General features: G+C 34.9%; 1 protein-coding gene across 1 annotated transcript in view; it reads left to right on the top strand.

Moving 5' to 3' along the window:
- The window catches only part of TRPA1 (transient receptor potential cation channel subfamily A member 1), a 36,507-nt gene extending 12,786 nt beyond the window's left edge, over positions 1-23,721 (top strand). The window contains exons 9-29 of the mRNA XM_054191996.1: positions 1,344-1,443; positions 2,378-2,478; positions 3,810-3,979; positions 4,069-4,233; positions 5,786-5,900; positions 7,144-7,310; positions 8,207-8,300; positions 8,949-9,008; positions 10,410-10,508; positions 11,357-11,427; positions 11,856-12,010; positions 13,445-13,452; positions 14,843-14,932; positions 15,142-15,311; positions 17,346-17,475; positions 17,604-17,786; positions 18,733-18,801; positions 20,829-20,939; positions 21,104-21,108; positions 21,464-21,559; positions 23,450-23,721. Of these exons, the coding sequence (XP_054047971.1) occupies positions 1,344-1,443; positions 2,378-2,478; positions 3,810-3,979; positions 4,069-4,233; positions 5,786-5,900; positions 7,144-7,310; positions 8,207-8,300; positions 8,949-9,008; positions 10,410-10,508; positions 11,357-11,427; positions 11,856-12,010; positions 13,445-13,452; positions 14,843-14,932; positions 15,142-15,311; positions 17,346-17,475; positions 17,604-17,786; positions 18,733-18,801; positions 20,829-20,939; positions 21,104-21,108; positions 21,464-21,559; positions 23,450-23,681 (2,391 nt within the window). The 3' untranslated portion in view covers positions 23,682-23,721. The remainder of the gene's footprint in view (positions 1-1,343; positions 1,444-2,377; positions 2,479-3,809; positions 3,980-4,068; positions 4,234-5,785; positions 5,901-7,143; positions 7,311-8,206; positions 8,301-8,948; positions 9,009-10,409; positions 10,509-11,356; positions 11,428-11,855; positions 12,011-13,444; positions 13,453-14,842; positions 14,933-15,141; positions 15,312-17,345; positions 17,476-17,603; positions 17,787-18,732; positions 18,802-20,828; positions 20,940-21,103; positions 21,109-21,463; positions 21,560-23,449) is intronic.
- The last annotated feature ends 694 nt before the right edge of the window (positions 23,722-24,415 follow it).

The following is a 24,415-nucleotide window of genomic DNA, read 5'->3' on the forward strand; positions in this document are numbered from 1 at the left end:
ACATTTTAAACAGATTGCCTGACCTTGTAGAAATGTAGCTGGGGAAAGGGTCCTGCACATGTTAAACTCAAACATTTCATCGACATACATTGGAAGCTTTCTGTTCTCTGTGCTAAAGTAATCATTGTACATTTATTAAATGCTTCTTATTACTACATTACAGGTTTTACCATCCTAGAAAGTAAATACTGCTCATGATTATGATTAATTCTCTCTCAAATTAGGATTGGACTCAAAGATGATTCAAGTTAATGGAAAAACTCCCATTGATTTATTTTTTTTTTTTAAATGATCTTTGGATATTACCTGAAATAAAATAGATTTTTTTGTGTACTTTGTTCAACTCATCCAGTTTGACTTGCAAGTCACTATCTAGAAAAATTATATCTTAAACATCATAAAATATATGTACATCTCATTGGTTCATTTACTTATATCTTGTCCCGCCCCTTGTTGGAGGGATTTTTTAGATAGATTTTTTTTTATGCTCATAGTAGTTTGCTGATATGATCATTGTGATACTGTGACAATAATGACCATACTCTCCTAGCAATATGCATCTTGTGCAAAAACAGACAAACCGGCAAAACTGGGCTTTTGACAGAATATCTCATTCCAGTCTTTGTGCTTCCCCTAAGGAGAAAGGTCACATGAAAAACCTTGACTTTGGAGAATAAAAATGTGCCTGCTGTTGATACAGCTACTTTGGAGTCAAAATTAACTTGGCTTATATAGGTTGTGATGAAGAATAGAAAATTATGATAGGTCAAGCTATACAGATTGAACTATACTAATCTCTGTATGCATTACTTCTTGAACAGTATTCATATAGGATAGAGGTTCAGAAGGTCTAGTGGAAGGTGTCCCTGCCTGTGGCGGGGGGCTGGAACTAGATGATCATTACGGTCCCTTCCAACCCAAGCCATTCTTTGATTCTATGAAGGGTAATTGTTTGATAGGTAGGACTACATCATTCAAAAGGGCTGCTATTTTTGTGTTGTTCCAGAGCTTCAATCCCGGTATTTTCAAGTTAGAATTATATATTTTGAGTATTTAAATGCATGGAAAGGTACCCTAACAAAAGATCATGAGTTGTGAGTTCGGTATACCTAGAAGTAGGCTGCTGTTATTTAGGCATATAAATTTATATGTATAGATGACTGGGCTGGGGCTGATAGTTTGCAAACATAGTAGTTTTATGTAGAAAAGTAATGTGTTTATTGAATTTAATTTTCTGGAGTTACTAAGAACGCCTGTAATTCTGTTCTGCTTATGAAGGGCAGCACCATTTTAGAACATAATTTATTCATTATTCATTATAAACTTGAAATTCTTTATTGCAGGGGGCTAATATTGATAGTGTTGACATAGAAGGTCGATCCCCGCTTCTGTTGGCCACTTCCTGTGCATCATGGAAAATTGTGAATTTACTGCTCTCAAAAGGTAAAAAGGAATATACACATATGATATACTTCCTTTGAGGGTTCATAAGTGTTAAAACTCTGCATCTAACTTTCCTCTCAATTTCAGTTCAGTACTTCAGCATACAGTCCAGGAGCAGCTGAGCTAAACAGCTGCACAGTGCTGGTATCCCCTGAGATAAAGGAAGAATTAGTGTGATGATTTCACCCTTTTTAATACAGAGTGCACAAGCTGTAGAAAAATGTTTATGCCATGTGTCATGGCTCTCAAGATAGAGGTGGCACTGGCACTCCATCCCTGCCTTCCTTAGCAGTTCACGAAGTAAGCAGAACTGTGGAATAAATACACCACTTATACAGAGTCGTATTTCATACCAGCAATCAGTCTTTAAATGTTAAAACCCATATTTCAAGCATTACCTGTGATTTTATATAATCACAGTCACCTTGAAAATGTATGAGCTATATCTTTCAATTGCTACTCTTTGGTGCAATCTAATTATTGTTACTATGTTTCCTCTTGCTAATATAACTGATTTTGTTAATAGTAATATAACTGTAATGTAACTGATTTTGTTAATAAGCCCTGTAGTAAGTTTTGAAGCTGTAACAAGATTACAACTTTAAAAGATTATAGGAGGTGCGCATCTGCATCTTTAAATTACCTTTTTATTTGTGGGTGCTCAATATCTCTGAATATAAGGGCCCCGCATCTTAGTGCTGCAATAAAATACAAAATCCATACACAGATGAGATAACAATGAAATCTGAGTGTCAGTGGTGGGTTTTTGTAAATAAAATTATATGTTACGATGTTGACTTGAAATAATATTTATTATTTTATAAATTTCTAAAGACATTTGTTCAACATTTGTTCCTTTGTCTTAAACATTGTCAGTTAGTGCCAGGAGCCAGCAGTTTTGAAGTTGCTGGTATTTATTTCCATATTTACCTAGGAGCAAATGTATCATTAAAAGATCATCTTGGTCGGAATTTCTTGCATTTGACGGTATTGCAGCCTGGAGGATTACAGCATCTGAATGAGAAATTTCTGCAGGTATAGTAAGCATCAATTTATGTCTTTCTGTTACCCTTGCTAGAAAATGCAAAGAAAAAAAGCAACTACCGTTTTATTTTGCAATGTTTGTAAAAGTTTGTGGTACTTGTTAACTTGCCCAGTGTCACAGAAAATAGTTTGAAGAGGTACATACCTCTCATGAAAACATTTCAAAGCCAATAATACAGTTTTCTTATTGCCAGGCAAAGGAATAACATAATCCCATAAATTATTTTGCTGTTGGGGGATTGAATAGCTCAAGAGGTAGGCAATAAAATATAGAATTTTTCACTTCTATATTCCCAGCTTGCATGCAGTAAAGCTAGGGGACATGCTCATATTCAAGTCAAGCTCTAGGATTTAAATAGCTTAAAACATTCTGCAGGAGCTTTCTGTGGAGTGGACTGTAATGAAGTCTTAGATTTAGTTTTAAAAAGGATTTGAAACATGAATTTGTATTTAGCTATGCTGAAGTGAAGCACTCGTATTGCTAGAGCCCAAGCTCACTCAGAAGAGTTAAATTCGCTAGCCTCCAGAGCTCCAGAAAAAACCTTTTAAACGTGAATCAAATATAACTGATCTTACAACGTCTGCTGAAATCTGTAAACAACTCTGATTAGTAATGCAGAATGGATTTAACTTCCCTTTTCAGCAGATGTAGAGAATCAGTTTTAAACCAGAGTGCTAACTCTCCGTTTACTGCATTGACTTTCTGACTATTGATCCTACTAATAATTCAGACAAAGGAGTGGAGCAGACCTGGGGAGGAGATTTTTAGATGCTTTAAGAGAGGATATACATAGGATAGTGTTAGATAAGGTATGGAGGAAAAAAAGGGAAATGAAGATGAGAAACAGAAACAGGTGAAATAAAATTACACTGTAAACCAGTGAGCTGATGGTTCTTGACAGCCAGAAGTTTTGCTACTGCATACAGACTATAGACTACCCGTATGTTCCGTACAAACCTTTTGCTGACAGCGATGAGTGTTATGGTTGAATGGCAGCAAAGAAGAATCTCCTGTATTATACTTGCACTGTGGATGGATTGCAGTAAGGGTGCAGTGTGGCAAACTGCTGTGTTCTTCGAAGAGTAGTTGTTTGGCAAAATGGCGACGCACAAATTAATTTAATTTAATTTAATTTTTCATTTAATTTAATGAACAATTAAATGCTCATTGTTGGTAAATTTACTTTTCCTAAAATTTGTTTCTTATTTTTAGTTACTGCTTTAATAGTATTAATGCTATTGCTACAAACTATTAGAAGCTGTGGAGCATTAGTGATATAAATGTAATTCTGTGCTTTTGGGTTTTTTTGTGGGGGTAACAGATGGAACATATTAAAAACCTTGTAGTAGATGAAGATAATGAAGGATGCACTCCATTGCATTATGCATGCAGACAAGGTGTGGCCCTCTCTGTAAATAATTTACTCAGCCTCAACGTTTCCATCTACTCTAAGAGCAGGGACAAGAAGTCACCATTACACTTTGCTGCCAGGTTAGTAGTGCAGTCGAGGCAATGTACTCAATGCCGGTTTTTTCCATCCGTATTTTTTTGACAATAATTTCTATGTTTGTCTTTCAAAGCTATGGGCGCATCAACACATGTCAACGACTTATAAGAGATATGAAAGACACAAGACTTTTGAATGAAGGTGATAAGAAGGGAATGACTCCCCTTCATTTGGCAGCCCAGAACGGTCATGAGAAGGTAGTTCAATTTCTTCTGAAGAGAGGCGCCCTTTTTCTCTGGTAAGTATACAGATTTCCATTCATTAAGGCAAAAAAGAGCTATCACCCTACATTTTATGTCCATCTGCTGGGAGGTTAATACAATATAAATATAAATACAACATATGGAAATATTAAATACATTAATATATATAAACATACAGTATAAGAGCATATTTATAAAAGATTTCTAAAACTTAGCTGATTGATTGTGCCTTGCTTCTGCATGACACATAGAATCATGGCTATCTGTAAAGCAAGGCTTCTAATGCTGGGGAAAGTGACGTTTCTCTAAATCCAATTGAGAGAAGAATATTGAATCTTTTGATGGAAAAAATACTGTTTTGGAAATATTATAATCCCATCAGCTTCGCTTACAGGCTTGAGTAGGGGTTTGTAGGACTGGTGGTTTGCAGGCAACTTGCCTCGCACTCTTAAGTCCTGATTTCAGGTCAAAGATGCTCACATCGTTGGCAGCTCCCCAAAAACTTCTAGGCTCACACCTGTAAAGCCAGGAGCCAAAGCTACCAAAAGTTGAGAGTCCTGTTTCCAAGGTACAGTCTAGAGCTTTAGCTTTCGAGTCCTGTGCTTCCAAGTCCATTGCAGCTACACCTTGGAGCTCGGGGTCTAAGCATTCTGAGGAGATCCTTTACCAAACAGACCTGTCATGTGTTCATTACTTGTGACTGCGGAGGACCTACTAATGGATTACTGTCAAACCCTTTATTTCAGTTGTCCTTAGCTGGACTAATACACCTAGCAAGGATAGAGATGACAATAGACACATAAATATATATATATATATTTATATATATATTTTAAAAAAGTATATATAAAAGTATATATATGTATGTATATCTATGTGTACACATGAATGTGTGTATGTGTTTATGCTTAATTTAGACTTACATCTGGCATTTTTTAAAAGAAATGTCCTGGTAGGTTCTATGTCATAAAAGGCTTAATGAGTTTCATTATACTAAGGTGAAGTAATATTAATAAGTATAGGTTTGTGTGCTTGTAATGTTTTCTGTATTTACTATCTTTAAATGCAAAATTCTGTAACATGGCCATGGCCTATGCCACATCTGTTGCCAAGTATTAGTAACAGAGTATTGCAAGCATTTGTGTCATTTTCATAGAATCATAGGGTTGGAAGGGACCTCTGGAGATCATCTAGTCCAACCCCCCTGCCAGAGCAGGGTCACCTAGAGCAGGTTACACAGGAACACATTTTGAATGTCTCCAGAGTTGGAGACTCCACACCTCTCTGGGAAGCCTGTTCCAGTGCTCAAGGGACATATAAGAAAATGGGCACAATCCATATATATAAAGAAATAGAGAGAAGAAAAGAGAGAGAGACCCAAATACTGAGTTGAACCTTTTACTTCCGAATGATGCACTGATAATCACATAATACTTGACAGAAAGCATGGACGTCTCTGCAGTCGTTATGCCAAAGAAAAGAGGTTTGAGTCAAAGAAGGAGGCATTTACATTCACTTTAAATTTATAACAAGTTTTCAATTTATAATTCCTAATTTTATATGTATTTTATGTATTTTACATGTAAGTGATTATAAAGGCTGGACAGCCCTGCACCATGCTGCCTTCGGAGGATACACTCGCACAATGCAGATCATTTTGGATACTAATGTGAAGTGTACTGACAGAGTGGATGAAGAAGGGGTAAGTCTTTGCATAGCATTGTTTGTTTTATGTCTGCTATTACTTCTAGACCAAACGTCAATAGTATGCTATTAGTAGTTTTTCACTGTGCATTACATGTGTAATATTTAATTTCCTGTGGCAGATTTAAGGTCTTTATATTTCACCATTGTTAAAGTTTATTGCTTAGATTAATATATGACTGCGGAAATTGTTATCCAATTCTTGTGTGAGACAAAAAAATGTAAATAGCCTAATGGAAAACATAAAATACTGAGTATGTTAGACATGTCCCTCTTGCCTCTTTTACAATGCAAGAGTATATTAACAATGTAGTACAAACATTGGTAATTTAAATTTAAAGAGCTTATACAGATTTTAAAAAAATCCAGTATCAACTGTAGCTCATTCATGTATTGTTTGAAATCCATCTGTTCTGCACAGCCATGTTCAACAGATACAGTTCCTATCTTGCTTTGAGGTTTGGATAAATGCAGTATCTGTTAGGTCAAGACAGAATTCATTTTCTGGATTGGAGACCTCTTGTACGAACCTGCCTAACAGTTCCCCATCAGAAAACACAGGGTGGTCATTTTAAAGAACTATTTGGTTTCCAACACAGAAGATGTTGCTAATTTCTCTGAGAACTGGTGGTGAAAATATTTACAATTATTAGATTAGGAACAAATCTTCCCTATAAATTAATGAGAAGCCAATGCTTAATTCTTAATTTCCCTCAGAAAAGTCTGGGTGAGTTGAGAAGGCTTTCAAAAGCCGGTTTCAGCGTGACTTGATTCTTAAGCCACTCATTGCCTTACTTTTATGAAAATACCAGAGATAAAAAATTTCCTTTTATAAAACTGTGCCTGCAGATTTTCTTGTAGGTTTGTTTGTATGTGTGATGCTTCTCCTCCTGATTATCAAATGCAGGTGTTCTGTATCTGTAGATACCGTCATTTTACCTGCTTGTCACTTGCATTTTGTTAGTTACAAAACTAAAAGATATTAATGAATTCATCTTTCTTACCTGCAGCCAAGTTTCCTCTTCAGATTTAGCACTACTGTAGCTGTAGACAGAATAAAGCTGTCTATATAGCTGTCTATAATCTCCATCAGAATCTCTGTGACATTACTCTACTTTTTAATGTTGCTAGTACTTGCAACTGAGAATAGCTTTTCAGTGTGGGAAAGGACTGAAATATGTGCGCTTTTTTTTTTTTTAATTATTCTCATGGATGCATTGCTGTACGACTTTTCTGCACAGAACACAGCTTTGCACCTGGCTGCAAGAGAAGGGCATGCAAAAGCAGTAAGGTTACTTCTTGACTATGGTGCAAAAATTCTGTTCAACAAAGCAGTAGCTTCTTTTTTCCATGAAGCAATACACAATAGGAGAAAAGATGTAGTGTCTGCTGTCATTTTGCACAAAAGGTAAGATACACAGAAAATGCTTTTTGAATTTATTTTCCATTGTGTTTTGTTTAGTTTTTTAACTGAGATAAGTTCTGAGAACCTGTAGTTTAATAAGTAAGACTGAGTACATATTTTAAAATTCCAGAGATTATGTTGTGTTCTAGTGAGAGCAAATGAAAAATGGATAGTTGTAATGGACATCAGATATGTGGCATGTTGTTTTCCATATTAGATTAGTACTCAGATTCTGTTAAAAAAACACATGTAGAAACCATTAGAAACAAGTAATCCTTCCCATGTCTTCCCTCTTCTTACATATATAATTTTAGCCTTTTGCATAATGCTTCAATAGCTACAGAATTTTAATGAAAATGTGAGTACAACTGATAGCCATGCAAGAGATTTAATTTAAAATTGTTGTTTTAAATGTTGCAAATATTTTAAAATGTGGCAGTTCAACTGCAGTTTAGAATATTTTATATTATGATATAGAGAAGCCCTACTTCATAGCCCTACTTCAGGAATAAAAGTGTTGCACCGTAGCCTAATGATCACATCTCTTGGTAAGAGTTCCAGGAACACTGCCCGTATTTTACTATATGCGTTGTTACTCACCTAATCTTGTAACCCAAGATTCCAGCTTGAGTTCAGATTTCATACTTTTTAGAAGGTCTTAGCATAGTAGAAGCATTTCAGTTTAATTGATAACAGCGTTGAACATGGATCATTCTTAGAGAAGTAACCAGAATGTTAATTACTCCCCAGACAGCTGATTTTCCAATTGATGGTACGTACACTTGTTACATATTGTGATTTGCAAGATAATATCTTAAATAAAACTAAAATAATCTAAAAGTACTTAATTTAAAAGAGAAGCAACTAATTCATTTTCCATTATCCACTCATTTTTGCAGATGGGAAGAAGCTGTTGTGACATTCTCTCACTATTCTAGTGCCAATAAGTGTCCTCTGCTGGAAATGGTTGAGTATCTTCCTGATTCATTTAAAGTGAGTTTTCTGCACATATTAGAGAAATGACTGGACAAAATAACCTTAGTTACATTGCATCATTTGCCATTGTTTTTCTAACACTGTCCTCACTAATACATATTATTATAAAATAGAAACAGTATTTACACACAAATTGATTTAATTGTATTTTAGTGATGACTTCAGTTTGGCCAGTTTAACTTCTTTGGTTTTAGAAAAAGTTGTTAGCTTTCTGAGGTCAATGGAGTTACAAGAGTATAACAGTAGTATAAAAAGGAGTATTGAAGTGATGAAAGTCAGAAGATAATTGGGTTCAAAACCATTTGAGATATTTTCACCTTCTGACTTAACTGTAATATGATGCTACGGAAATGTTTTTTATTAAAATAGCAAGTGACTTGGTATATATATATTCATAAACACTTCATATTTTATACTTGTAAACTAACATGTAGCCTTGTAAACTGCATACTTTTGTTATTTAACTCCTACATGTAAACTCTGGAGTTTTATGTCTTCAAAACATACACCATAAAATCTCACTGAATCATCACTTCTGCTAGGTGACTGCTGTAATTGAAAGTCATTTTCTTCAGGTACAAACATATGCTTTTTGATGAATGTTATCTATATCACCTTAATTCACTTTTCTGTTCATCTGCAAAGCTGGTTTTGGACAACTGCATAATCGAGTCTTCAGAGGAAAAGACAAGTCGGGACTTCTATGTAAGTGGATGAAAAGTTTTATGAAGACAGTACATATTATGGTTTTAGGATGGAATATGTGACAATGTGCCTGGCTATATGTTAGCAGCGGCACATTATATGGATAATAATTGAGTTAGAAAATCATCAGCTTGGCTTTTAGCTACTAATACAGGACAAATTCTAATGCCCCTTAAATATTTTTTATAGTTACAATTATAGTTCTATAGTTGGTAAATTGAAATCAGCCAATATTTTATCTTGATTTATGAATAATTCAGTAGTTATTCACTGATAACTGTATTTGAGTCTATGCTTTTAATATATATTTAGCAAAAAACTCCTCAGTATTACCATGACTTTTAAAAATCACTTCATCATATACTAGAAATCTTTAACTATTAGTTTCTTTTTTTTTCTCAGCAAAGCCACTGATTTAATTCTCTTTATTGCCTCTGTGACACTGAAATTAAATCATTTTGGACTTGAAAGTTTGGGTAGTACATAATATTTATACTTTAATGTGTATGTCAAGTTTATATGGATAAGATACGCTTGTAAATGATTATCAGATCTTAAGAGAAAACACAGGTCACTGATCTTACTTTATCATTTGGGCTGTAAATGGCTTTGAAGTTCAGTTTTTGTAATCTTTGTGTTTATGCCTTTTAACAAGTATAACATTAAACTTGAGCAATCTATAGACTTTATCTTTGCTGTGTTAATTCTTGCAGTCAAGCTGGGTATCAGAGGTTATGGATATTTCAAAATAGCAGTGATAGAACACACAATACCTATTTATGCATATCAAAAGCATGCCTATCATAAGTAGTACTATTGTCATCAATAATTCAGAGTCTAATATGTTTCTTTTTTGTAAATTCTTGTCCAGAATCTTCTGCAGTTGATTGCTTTCACAATGCTAAGAAGGCATGAATGTTCCACAGTTATATTACTATTGAAACCCTATTGAAAACCACCCTATCAATTATTACATTTGTTTGTGTCTGCATCATTAGCAGAAAACTTGCAAATTTTCTGCTACTCTACATGTTCTTTATATTGTGTTATCAAAGCCATAGAACATTTAAATACAATCTTTTCTTCAAAGTCCACATTAAAACAAATTACAGTTATAAGAATGACCTTTTTAAACTGTAATATTTTAAGAAATGTGTACTTTTTATTTTACAATTCGAAATGGCTGTTTAATCATCTTACAGTCACAGATGTGTATCGTGATGGCATGTGTTTACTGTCAGAGTAACTAACAATCAACATACATCAGTGTTCTAATTACTTTGGCACAACATGCCTTTTTTTTTTCTCTAAAGGATAACCTTTTTTAAGTTAAGCACATTATCTCAGTCTTACATTATGAGTTTCATCACATTTAAATGCTGGTGTATGTTTATTATTCAGATTGAATATAACTTCAGATATCTTCAGTGTCCCCTGACGCTTAACAAGAAGTTAAAGGATGGTGAAGACATTTTCTATGAACCACTTACCACTTTAAATGTAAGTTCTTTATTTTACTCTGATATCATTCCATGCTGTCTTGCTTTAGATAAAATCAAGAGCTTTGAATTTTTCATCATAGTATTTATTCTTCAAAGCCCGTAACTCTGTGTATTTAATGTATATTAGAATGAAGTATGGGGCGGTTATTATAATCTAAGTAATAAATAACATTTCTTTTAGGTTTAGATAAAAATTCTTAGTTTATTTAAACAACTATGAATGTTTCAAGAGAACATACTGTATGTGCAGGTAATACATCAAAGAAAACCATACTCCAGTTATTGTAGTGACTGTGCGCTGGAATGTAAGGCATTGAAAAACCTGACAAAACTGACTTTTTCATATGATGATTGCAAAATACTTCGAGCCTAAAACAAATTTTGCTGTTCTTTCATATTGCTAATCTGTTCTCTCATTCTTTGTCAGAAAATGTTTACAGAACAAGCTTGCTGGCTTAATTTGTTTACTTTTTGGGCTTCGTATTGGCAATTAGACTTGGTATAATGTCTAATAATAAATAAATATGTATTTTCTTGTTAAATGTAACTAGAAAAGCTTGGTCATCTCACAGGTGTAGTTGGCAATAGTCTGTACAATTTTTTTAAAGCTTGAAATGGACTCACAGAGCAGCTGGAGAGAAGCCGGATGCCTCAGTAGGCAAAGAAGGCAAGATGGTAATAGCTTTGGGACAGAGTACTTAAACAAAAGAACTTCGCAATGTCTTACAGACATTTTACTTTTCATTAGGCTAATATTCAAGTAAAGAAGGTGGGATAGCCAGTTTTTTAAGCACTTTACTTAGGTAGATGAGATAAGTTTGATCCTTCTGCTTTCTTATTTTGTAGGCCATGGTGCGCCACAATCGCATGGAGCTACTCAGTCATCCCGTGTGTAAAGAATATTTGCTTATGAAATGGTAGGTATATTTTAAAGTACATAAAATACAGTATTGCATGTCAGGATGAAGGCTATTGTGACTGAGAGTTGTTTACTAAGATGTACATATTTATAGAGTTGACTGAAGCAAATGACTTTTCCATATAACCTCTCATAAGCATATTTAGAATATGGTGATGATTATCATATAAAATGTTGTTTATCATTTAGTAATGATTCTTTGATATTTTCAGCAAAGACAACCACTGTCTTTGTTTCCACTGTAGTGCAAAAATATACCGTAGGATTTCTGAGTTGAAAAGAAAAGGAACAGTATTTCAGAATGGCCAAAAATGTCCAGATAAAGCTCAATGAACAGCTTCATCACAAAAGGATGTTTCAAGAAATGTTTATGCATGGTCTTCTAAATTTGTTAAGTGTTGTAACTTTAACATTCTTACTTTCAAGGATGGCGTATGGGTTTCGCGCACATCTGATGAATTTAGGAATATATTCTCTCGGTCTCATCCCACTGACTCTTCTGGTCACTCACATACAGCCAGGAAGACCTTTGAATGGAACAGAGATCTATGAAGCAAGACCATTAGAATATGAGGTACTGAGTTTTCTTACTAGTTACAATATGTTTAGGATTTTTATAGTAAAAGGTATGATTGTTTAAATAATTTCTAGAATTATTTATGATGTAGCAACTCAAAGGAATGGAATTGAAGTATATATTCTTAAATATTCAGCAATGACTTCTGTAGGTAATTTTTTCAGTTCTTATTTTTAATCTTTTCTGAAAATTTTACATCTGGTACATGGTTTCTTCCCTGAAGTGAATATTTCTTTATTGTTGAAGAAAAAAGATTAATGGGTATCTAATTATGAAAAGACAGAAAACAGTGAATTCTTTAGCTTTCTATGTCCTTTTAATTTTCAACCAAAATAAGGGGATGTAGCACATTTAAAAAGTGACACAGAAAGACCAGTCAATAATAAAGTGGTTTTGGGTATTCAAATACATCTTTCTTTACCTATATTATGTATTACTTTCCCTTGCAGGCCCAGTATTTCTTCACTAGGCTCATAAACTATAAGGCTGAGACAGAACAATTTTTGCCAGTCTTTATATAGGTACCTCATGTACAACAGTAGTGAAAAATGTAAGAGCACATTTCAGTCCTATATGGATGCAAGACTCTGTGAAAGGGTTTTAAGTGCGTTGGATGTTTCCTATAATTAGGATAATTAGTTAATAATTATATATATATAGTTTTTAATATGTATATAGTTTTATATATATTATATATATTATAATAATAATATAGTTAATAACTAATAGGATAATAAAGTTAATAAACTTAAAAGAAAAAAAATAGAAAAAATTGTGTTGTGCTAAAATGTGAATGATATACCCCCATTTAGGGATTATGGTATCTCAAAATGAAAAACTTGATTAGGCAGCAAAGTACACGTGCATCATAGTGACTTTTGAATATTTGTCTCTTAGTCACAGCTGTGACAGGTGTGGGACTACTCTAGTAATTTATGAATATTGATCTTGTTTATGATATGCATTGGATGGGAATGATGCTTTAATTAGGGCCATAAGAAAAGCAGGCAACGATGAACCCTGTCTCAGGATAAGCCTGTCCTCCATAGATACCTTGGGGTTGTTAAGAGACAAAGCTCAAACTTTTGTTCAGAAGCTGGAACTGGAATAATTAGGACATCATAGTCAAACGAAGAAGTTAGACTTGCCAGGTCCACCACTACAGGAGAATGAGACTTTAGAAAAGAGACATTGGTGTGACTGGTTGATGTCCTTTTTGTAAATGTTTCCTTCCTGCAGTAAAGCTAAGCAGTATTCTGTCTTTTAAGAAGGCTGTGTTGTCCCTAAGCTGTACTAGACTTCCAGAGAAGCAACTGCAAGTTCTGCTGTGTATTGAACCTGTGAATACAACTCATACATAGTGTTACACTCCTGTCTCTATGTGAAGGGCAGGAGAAGCTCTGTCTCCACGACATGAAGTCATATATACTGAGAAGAGACACCTGCGTTGTTAGCCCTGAAACATTAACATACTGGTGTTAATGGAGACAAGTTGTTGTTGGGTGGCAAACTCTTCAAATGGTCCATTTCAAATAAGTGATTTTATCACTAAAACCAAGGATCGGTCAAGAAAAAAAAGAGGCAAAAAAATATTTTACACTTTTTTTCTGAGAGAAAAGACATAAAACTGAAATAGGAACTCAAAAAGGATATGCTAGTAGAAATATGAAATAAAATAAACTCAAGGGATATAAAAGGTTCATGAGGATATCCTGATATATGAAAAAGTCTGGAGAATCACATACCCAGCCCAGTACATGCAGGATTGTCAAAGATTCAGAAGCCAGAAGAACTAGCAGAACTGAAAGAATTCATGCTCCGCTAACTCACTCACCTTTCTGGTGGAAGACAGAAGAATGACAGGAGCTGCGTACAGCAGACGGGAATGACTCAGTCACCCAGGTCCTTGAATCACCAGAGACTGACTGGAAGAAGCACAGTTAGAAGAAGGAGTCAAATCCTGTCCTTCAATGAGGAATGATGCCAGCTGGTGGAGAAGCAATGCACTGAACAGGAGCCGTGAAGGTGCTGCCTGAGAGACTAGAGCAACACCAGTGTATATGGAATGTCATGCACTGGAGGACACAGTGTCCTAATGACCCAGTAATGGGAATGGAGTGGGGAATGCCAGCTCTGTAGGGAGCGCGGCATGACAGTTCTACTCGTAACCCAGGTTAGAGAGGGACATGACAAGGGGGCAGATGCTGATGTGTATTGCAGCACCACTGAAAAGTGAATTTGTGGTCTGCCTATGAGTTAACAAACCCTCAGATGGGGAATTAACTCTACAAGTTATTTATGAAAGAGGAAATTCATTATTGTCATCTATGTCAATAGAAGGCTTTTCACAACAAAGTTCTCTGTGTCTACACTGGTTGTAAAGGGAGGCAGCAAAGGGAGCAGCCACATATGGGACTTGCAATTTCTCCGAAGACTTCTGTTGCCATTCCAGATACAGCAATATGATAATGAAGTTATGGACAACAGAATTTGTCTTTATGTTCATCCAGGGGCAAAAAATACTGAAAATGTGGCATAAATACTGCAATTTCAGTTCCCAAACTCGAGTAGCAGTAATAAGGAAGCTGCACAGCAACTATTTATCATGGAAATGCTTAAACTTTCATACTTGGTTTGCATTACTTATGCACAATGTACGTGACATTGATTACACAATAAATATTAGTAAAACAGAATTTAGATAGTGATAAGTATTTGAAGCAAGCTAACAGAGTTTCTTAACTTAGCAATATAATGTATACATAGTTGATAGGGCTGAAATAAATGTTAATTTAATAATTTCTAATTTGTTTTATGTTCTGATTTTTTGTTTCAGAACTCATACTTCACAAGGGTGTGTATGTGTTTAGTTTTAATTATGAGTTTACTGGGAATCTGCAAAGAAATATTTCAGCTCATTCAGCAGGTAAATACATAGAGAAATAACATTAATCAGACAGTGTGCTTGCATAGCAGTTTGTGTGATATTAAATAAATCTGATTTTTCCCTAATTAAAAGGGAAATACAAATTTATATAAGATTAAAAGTGAGAAGAGGATTTAAATAACGTGTTGAATTTAGTCCTTTAATAATGTATGACTTGTAAATGTGCATCTGTCTCTCTTAAATCCTAGAAATTGAAATATTTGTTGGATTACTCCAATCTACTGGACTGGACAATTTATACTACAAGCATAATTTTTGTGTCTTCTTTATTTATTAATACACCAGCTCATTTGCAGTGGGAATGTGGAGCAATTGCTGTATACTTGTCTTGGATGAACTTCTTGCTTTACCTTCAACGGTAAAAGTTATTTAAATGCTTTACAATGAAATCCCTTTAATATTTTCAGTGATTTTACATATCCTAAACTGTGACTAACCAAGTGCGATAGCCCTATTTTTTATTTTTATTTTTTTCAAGCTATACAAGTTTCCGGATTAGGACCACAGGAACTTTTCAGCCTAATGAACTGTAAAGTAGTTTTCAGTGTTTTTCGTGTAGAGAATCACAGCATGTGTTATGGCAACTAAAGGAATAACACTTTATTCTAATGCTAAGTAAGCAAAGCCACTGCATATGTCTTTTTAAGAACATGTTTCACTATACTGTAAGGACTTTCACTTAAAAAAGAAAAAAAAGGATATGAATTACAAGAGGCAAAAAGAAGTCTGTTTTTATAAGTAATACCTGGGAGAAGGTAAATTCTTTTATCATTTTACAGATTAAATGGCACACCCCACTTTTCTACACCACAGTAAAAGAATTATAATGGATGAAATTACTTCCTTAGTTGACATTAGGTCTATTTATTGTCATTAATGGTTTTAATGCTGTCAGTGGTACAGTAGTGTCCAAGAGTTATGGACTGCAGGATGGCTGGGTGGAGGGAAAAATAGTGTGGGTGTAGTGCTTACGACTAATAAATTAAACAAGTTTGGGCCCGAGCAGGACTGCCTTGCACAAAAAGGAGGTGTGGCTGATCAGCACAACAAGTGGTGACTGGGAGCTGTTCAGAAAATAAGGATGACAGTATATGATAACACTATACATATGCTCTTGTGATTCTTACTGTATATATGCACTAGTCACCCTCAGGAGGTCTGGCAGACAGACAAACATGGCGTTTGCTGATTAATTTCAGGATCATTTTACTGCAGTTGGAATGTTTAAGTATAAGGTTTGTAAACAGACTTAATGACATAGAGAGACTATCTTTATGGTACTGCCTCTGCTGGCAAACCTTGTCTTACATGTGTCAGACCTTAGGTGATTTATGAATGGGCGTGTCCTCTCTGCTGTGCGCTAGCAGCGAAATGGGGGTTGAACCTGAACAGTTAAAAGTAAATTCATGATTGCCCAACCTTCCTTCTTCTGCTAGATGAATTGTTTCCCTGGCCTGAATATTTTTCATTTGTATAGCTGTAGAACTCATCATTTTTCGAACTCATGCAGGTCGTCTCTTCTCAAAGCAACCTGTAGCTCCACTGACTTCAATGGAGTTTTGCCAAATAAATAAATAGAAGATCAGGTTTGCTTTGCTTCCAGCTTGATCTTTTCAGCCTTGCACATAATATTTCAGGGGGAAAATCCTACAGTGGGATTTTCTCAGTTGCTACTGTTGTCACATAAACCAGTCATCTGGTCACTGAATCAGGTGCAGGACATAAATTCCCAAGTTCAGATTTGGGGGAAAAATTAGCTTAATCTGTTTTATGGCAACTCATGTTCTGAGATATAGGGTTTTTTTAAGCCAGGAATGGGAGAGGCTTGCCAGATGACGTGCTGTTGCTGGAAACATAGGTGTCTTAAAATTGCACTACTCCCCTTCTCTTCCCGTGCAATGTATTTCTTTTTGTTTGCTTGTTTTACATACTTTGTAGTATCATAAAAAGCAAAATCTTTTTAAGCCAGACATGTGTCTGCTAGATGGATCATGGTGCCAGTTGTCCGTTGTTCTGGTTCAAAAAACAGCAAAAAATTAGATAATTTCCTAATGTTATTATTCAGAGTGGAACAGTTGTACGATATTGTACTGTCTGTGGCTATGGAGAGAGTAAAAGTTGTCCATGAAAAATAATATTGTGAAGAAGTACTGCTCTGGTGCATTAAAATAGAAGATTATGTAGTTTAGGCTTGCTGTAAATACGACCACTTGCATTCTGTTGGGTGTGAAAGTACCACATGTTCGTACCATCTCAGAATGCCTCAGAGAGGCAAAATATCTCTTTTCACACATGAAAATCAGGATCACTTATTGCCTTACATAAGTAACTGTAAGGGACTCTAACTCAACTGTTTAATTTTGCATATCTTTTCTGTTTACTTATTGCCTAGATTTGAAAACTATGGCATCTATGTTGTGATGTTCTGGGAAATTTTGAGGACTTTGATTCGGATTGCTGTTGTGTTCTTTTTCCTGATACTGGCCTTTGGACTGAGTTTCTTTGTCCTTTTGGGTTCGCAGGTTAGTTGAATGGCATACTTAATTTTTTTATCTTTATAAATATTGTTTTTGACTAGAGAATCTCAAGTGGTTATTTACAAATTTCTTCAGTTTGGGTTTTTTCTTGATTTTGGTATTTCTTTTTGCAGCAAACATATAGCACACCTCTGCTTTCTGTAATGAAGACATTTGCAATGATGCTGGGAGACATTAATTACCATGATGCATTCCTTGATCCATTACTAAGCAGTGAATTGCCATATCCATTCCTCAGTTACACAGTTCTCATTATATTCACCTTGCTTATTCCAATCCTTCTTATGAACTTGCTAGTAAGTAAACTACTTATTAATATACAAAAGTGGTTAAGCACAGAGTTATACACAGATTTAGCATATAGAATAACTTTAGTGCTGATTTGTGACATTCATTCACTACTTAACAAATTGATATTTTCAGTAAGATATTAAAAGTTGCCTTTCCTTGGACTCATTTTCCCTCCAGTTTACTGTTCTGAGTATTTTCCCACAATTAACTCTTGTATGTCTTTAGGTAGTAAATGTGATGGAATTTGAATTTGAGCTGCAATGTATTATTATGAGTTCTTGATAAAGAAAACTGGGGAACGATGATTTCAAGAAGTATTTTGATAAATGCGTGCCTCCTAGAGTAGGTGTAGTCTTAATTGTTCAGCTCCTTGCAGTATTATAACCTAGTGCTAATAGTATTTTCTTTTTAAAAAAAGCCAAAACCTAGATCTTCATTGCACACAAAACAGCAGTCAACAGTATTGTTAAAACTAACTGATGAGCCAGACCTGAACAAAAAGAATCAGAAAACGTGGTAATGGCTTCGGCCATGTTTCATTGAACATCAGGTTTTTTTTAGGAAATCAAGTTTTTATATGAGCTGAGCAATAAAAATCAAGCAATTCGGGTTTTTTAAGTTATTTATTGCTGCCATGATCCTATTCAATCAAGAAGTCAGCAAGTTTTTTAACATAACAGCAGTGATGAGGAATCAAAAGGAAGGGATGTTATTCTCGACAAATTTTTGAAGTAGCTCTTCAGTGCCTCATTGGTAGACAGATCATTGGCATTAAAAAAGCTTACTATATTTCTTGATATGGATTTTCCAAATATGCACAGAAGAGGTACGTTTACAAATTCAAGTGAAACAAAATGAATTTGACTTTAGAGTCATTTTGGATTTAAAAGTGAATAAGAAATACAACTGAAATCACAGAGACCATGAAAAAACCTTTCTTGATATTTTCAGATTGGTTTGGCTGTTGGGGACATAGCTGAAGTACAAAAATATGCTGCACTCAAAAGGATTGCAATGCAGGTAAGTAGCATACCATAGAAGCACCAACTGTAGGAAGTAGATATCATTGTTAGGACACCATTTAGATAATTAGCTGATTTATCATCAACATCCATAACTAACATCTTAGCATGTCTGTAAAGCAACTGGGTGAACATGGACATCCTATTCTGAATCTCATTTTCAGTCATGTGAGTCGTTGTCAAGGAAATGTATAAGCAAATGCATTTTTAAGGATCTTTTGAACAGTCAGTTCAATAAATTCTGACAGTTCAATTCGATAAATTCCAAGAACAGAATCTCAACATGAGTAAATGCAATATTTGAAATTGGAGAGTTACCTTTTAAGGAGAGGATTGATGCAGTGGGAAGAAGATTAAGATACACAGAAATGAAAAGGACACCAAATTCACTGCAGTGTACTGAAGGCTCATGCTGGTTTGTGTACTGAGGAGATACTATGCAATACCAAGCATAACTAAAGAACTTAATGTTACATTCCTAAATGTTTTAAGTTACCATAAGATGCATAAGGACACCTAACAGAATTTCTGTTGAAATCAGAAGGCTTCAGTAACCTATATGCTTTTGAAAACTGTATGCATCTATATAGTGCATATAACAATATGCAGGATATTTTCAAAGTAGCTTTTGCAAATGTAGTCCTTACAGCTTACAAACTGGGACTAAGGCAATAGACCAACTTCCTAAAATTTTAATTTTAAGAAATGATAAATTTAGCATACTGTTTTCAAAAGCTTTTTTTCCTTGTGAACTGTATATCAAGCTTGACTTTCCCAAGTGGAAATACACAAAGTATACACCTGTCAAATAAAGAATAAAGATTACGTCTCACTGACATGTTGTTAGAAACTGGCTGTCCATGTGCTTTCTTGAAGTTCTGCTCAAAGTCTGTATTGTGAGATGAACTGACCATTCATAAAATTGATGCAAGGAGCGGCTTTGACTGTGTTCCCTGCTGGCTTTGCATTTTCTAAAAAGTTTCAGAGCCTGCCTAGTGGCTGAGCATAAAGAAAAGAGGTGTGCACGGGCAGAATACCCAAGAACAAGAACATCTCAGAAATAACTTCTAGTAGTCATGTAACTAAATTGTGTGTTGTACTTGCTTAGTTCAAGTGTATTTGAAGAATTCTCTTTTAGAGTAACATTTCCTCCCAAGAGATATTTCATTTGCTAAAGATACAAATGACTAAAGCAGAGGTATAAGGGCAGTTCTTGTAGCAGTTAATGCTTTTCACCTGTTTAGGTATTTCTTCATCAACAGAATGCTCAGAAAGGATATTGTCTTGCAACTTCAGACAGTACTACAAAATCTTTATGAAGCGTGTAAACTTCTGTACGTTTGACAGGATTGTGGTTGTCTGCAATAGGTTTATACTGTGCATCGTCGTCTTTTAGATACATATGGTCTGTGTTTCTGTAGCAATTTGAGAACGCCTGGAAAGGTAGCATCGCCTGAAAAGGCAGCATCACCTGAAAAGGCACTCATATATAACATACTTGTTTCTACCCAAGGGAAAACTCCTTTTCTCACAGACATTCCACTGACATCTTAATCTATACCGACTCTGTCATAATCTAGTAAAAGGGTATAGCACAATTAAAGAGAGAAAGATCACTCTGTTTCCCATTGTTATTTGGTCTTAAAACCCGTGGCTATGATAGGTATTCTGTCTTTTGAATGTTTCTGCCCTGTAATTGTATTCTGCAACCTGCAGTGTACTAAGGAGCTATTCAAGCCATTACGCAAGAGCTAACTCAGTTCGGGAACCATTTAGTTATAAGAGTGCGCATCTATGTGGAATAATTGATTCTGCTAAGATGCTCAATACTGCTGTGACTGGATGGTTTTAGTGTCTGGGCTGGACTGTTCAAATGTTATACCATTGTTTGCAGCACCAATAGCCTCTGAGACTTGACATCTGGTAATAGCAATTGAATACAATGACGTGATGGTTATTTTCACCTGATAATGTGTCTTTATCTTAAAAGAATATATCTTATTCTACATGCAAAACTACATTTAGGTTAATCTTCACACCAACTTAGAGAAGAAGCTACCATTTTGGTTCTTAAGTCGAGTGGACCAGGAATCAATCACTGTATATCCCAACAGGCCAAGATACTGTGGATTTATGGTAAGATGGTGAAACTTAAACTAAAGAATTCTTACTAAAATGTGATATGATCAACTTGGTATGCAGATTGTTAGGAACATTGTATTAATGAGACTCAATCATTAACTGACATCAGTGGAATTGTGGTTAGGCCTTGATTATCTTCAGTGAAAATGATAAATCAGTTTGAGTGCAGCCTGACTTATTCAGATATAATTAGAGTTTGAATTCTCAGTGATCTGTGACTTTACAAAGTGAGAAGAGCTACAGAAGTTATTCAGACAGAAAATCAAATTACTCTCTTTTGGCATTTCTTCTTTTATTTGTTTACTTTTCATTTCAGCTGTTGTTGGTAGACTGAATTTTCTAATTAAACAAAATTTGTAAAACAAATGTTTAATATACAAAAAAAACCCTTCATAACAGAAACTCTTTTCAACCTGTAACACTGTGTGGAGACTGTTACCATGCTCTTATTTGGGATTTTTAATCTATTGCCAGACTGTAGTATCTGATTTCAGCTTGGTTCCATGTTTTGTTTAGAGCGTGTTCCAGTATTGCTTTGGGTGTGAGGACTCTACCACAGATGCACAGAGCACTGATACAACACTAGAATTGGAAGTTCTGAAGCAGAAATACAGGTATTCGTTGTGTTATTTTACTGCTGTAAAAACACATAGAACCAATATTACAAGTATATTCCTATTTTAAAAGGTGTTCTAAATCCATACTGTCCATACTGTACCTAAAAAGTAATATTCAATGTATCTTTAAGCAAGCTGCCTCACTAAGTAACTTCTTATTTTATATTCTGTAATGTATTTACCTTCAGAATACCTGTGTGGTAAAGAGATATTTTCATCCCATGGCAGAGAAAGAGAATAAGCTTGTTTGCTCATTAAAGTAAACTGAACTAATGGGGAAAATGCATTTTTATTTCAGAATTAGAGGTTTGTGATGGAGGTTATCAAGGGTTATTTTAAACTCACAATTGATGTAATTCCAGTCAGTTTGCAAATATACACAATCTGTAACTGACTTCCCACTGGTCCAATGGTAAATCTGCTTCAGATTCTTTCCCCAAAAATGGATCGGTGTCCTGGTTCTCCTTTGAACAAATTACATGTTTCCCAAAGCCTGGGAAGGAGTCCTCTGTACTACTGTTCTTACTCATCTTACCAATATATCCATAAGAATGGTTTCAGACAAGCCTTGTGTGCATGTACAGCTAGGAAAATCTATTCTTTCTCACTCTGTCTCACTCTCCCCTGCTCTTTTTTCTCTTTTTTTTTCTTTCTCCTTTTTTATTTTACAAGCTACTAAGTTTTTGTCTCCCTGCACAGATTCTGTTTAAGTATTTTTTTGCATGAAGGACTCAACAAGAGTTGAAGGGGTGAGAATGCACCCTACAGACGCAGGCAAACCATGGAATTTAACAAGTCTTTCTTCAAATCCATACTACATACTTATACTAGGAACCAAAACAGAACATACTCTTTTCTTTTTTTTTTCCTACAGAGAGGGAAGAAATCTATCATTTTATAAAATTATAAAATTATTTGGGAGAGAATAACTTGTGGCCATTTCACTGTGGAAAGTTATGTTTACTGCTCTGAAAATACTGTCTGAAAAGTTTGTTTTACTATGTTGACAATATTTTTTTATTGTCAGAGTTAAAAATGGAGTTCAGTTCCTACTGAAGGTAGTGGCAATCAGTGCTGAGTGTATATGTTTTTGTTTTTTGATTTGGGGTGGGCTCTTTTTTTGCTTCATAGTAATGTTAGCTAATTGCTGCAGTACTTTAATTATTGTGAAAAAAAAAAAAAGGCAAATACATCTAAAGAAGCCCCAAACTGTTCTTCGTAGCAAACGTTTATAATTCATGCTGTAATACTGTGAGTCAGACATTCTGAAAAGTAGACTTTCAAAAGGCCTGTTTCATAGGTCTATGGAGACAATTCGTAGACATATTTCCCGTTTATTTCACTGTTTCTTAAAAGATAGCAGATACTGTGTTCTGTATGCATGATGCTAACTGATGTTAACGCTTTATTTACATCAATTGCACTTTGGATAGCGCTTTTTAAAAGAGATCAGTAAATGCCTCATCAGTGTCTCTCTGATGCTGTTAAAGTCGTTGTGAAGTTCACTAAATGTTTGTGGATGCTTAATCGCCATTGCAAATCTGGCCCTTTTCTCTTGCCAGATTACTTCAATTAATAGGAGAAACTTTTGATAGAACTGTTAGGAATTTTATTTTGAGAGTGAAGTTGCACTTGCCTAAAGTATATAGGAAGTTACTTTTCTCAAGAGCCAGGAATTTGTTCTTTAATCCTATTTCCTGAAACCTGGAGAAGTACCACAGCTTGAAAAATTAAATGTTGTCCCGATAATATTCTTTGTTAGCAGAAGGGTGAAGTTGAGGACCGTCAGGTCTTTTACATCTTTAATTTTAATGACTAAAATGCCCTTTGAAACCAAATGACAAAGCCTGCTGTATGCATATTTACCTTTTTTTGCTTTTGTTTTAGGCTCAAAGATATATCAACACTGTTGGAAAAGCAACATGACCTCATTAAATTGATTATCCAAAAAATGGAGATAGTGTCAGAGGCTGAGGATGAAGACAGCAATGATTTATTTCAGCACAAATTTAGGAAAAGGCAGTTAGAGCACAAGAATAGTAAATGGGATACAGTGTTAAAAGCTGTTAAAACAAATGTGTCTAACCCAAGCACAGAAAAGAACAATAGCTTCTTCTAGACATGGCTATGATATCATGTTGTATTACCATTTTGTTTTACTTTAGGGTCACTTCTCTTATTGTCTGTGCATAATGTTAATGTGATACATCGTGTATTCAAGTATAAAAAAAAAAAAGGCCAGATCCAAAAAAAAAAAAAAAAAGGATGCAGGTGCTCAAAACAGTATTTAAGAAGACTGAAGATGTCTACATCCAAAACTGTGATCCTAAAAGTGGCTGGCTAATCAGGAAAGTGCCTAACTCACCAGATGCCAGCCTTGCTGTCCTGACAGTTCCCGAGGCTTCTGTCTAGCTCTGTTCCTGGATTTGGCCCTAACACTCTTACATCTGGACTTAATTACATTATTCGCTGTTATGAATATTTTTAGAATTTCCGAATTTTTAGAAATTCAAACTCTAATCATTTAGCATTCAGATGTTTTGAGAGAGCCAATGGGCTTTATGTACCTTAAAGAAAAAGTAAGAAACTAACCTGACAGATTGCGTTGGAAGTTTTGCTGAGTAAGGACTGCAGGATCAGGCCTGAAAGGTAAGAAATAAAAAGATCAAGAAAATGTAATGTAAGGGAAGGATTGTTTTCTTTTGTGGATAACTATATGCAGTTCTCAGAGGGATCATTTGTATTAGCATGCACATAGCAATGATACAATGATGTGTTAAATATTAGTCATTTACAACTTGTTGTCCTTATATAGCTAATGTGATTTTGGCCTTCCTGATAACCTAAAAACTG

The sequence above is a fragment of the Rissa tridactyla genome, chromosome 2 (assembly GCF_028500815.1).
Source record: "Rissa tridactyla isolate bRisTri1 chromosome 2, bRisTri1.patW.cur.20221130, whole genome shotgun sequence".
In the NCBI taxonomy this organism is placed as follows: Eukaryota; Metazoa; Chordata; class Aves; order Charadriiformes; family Laridae; genus Rissa; species Rissa tridactyla.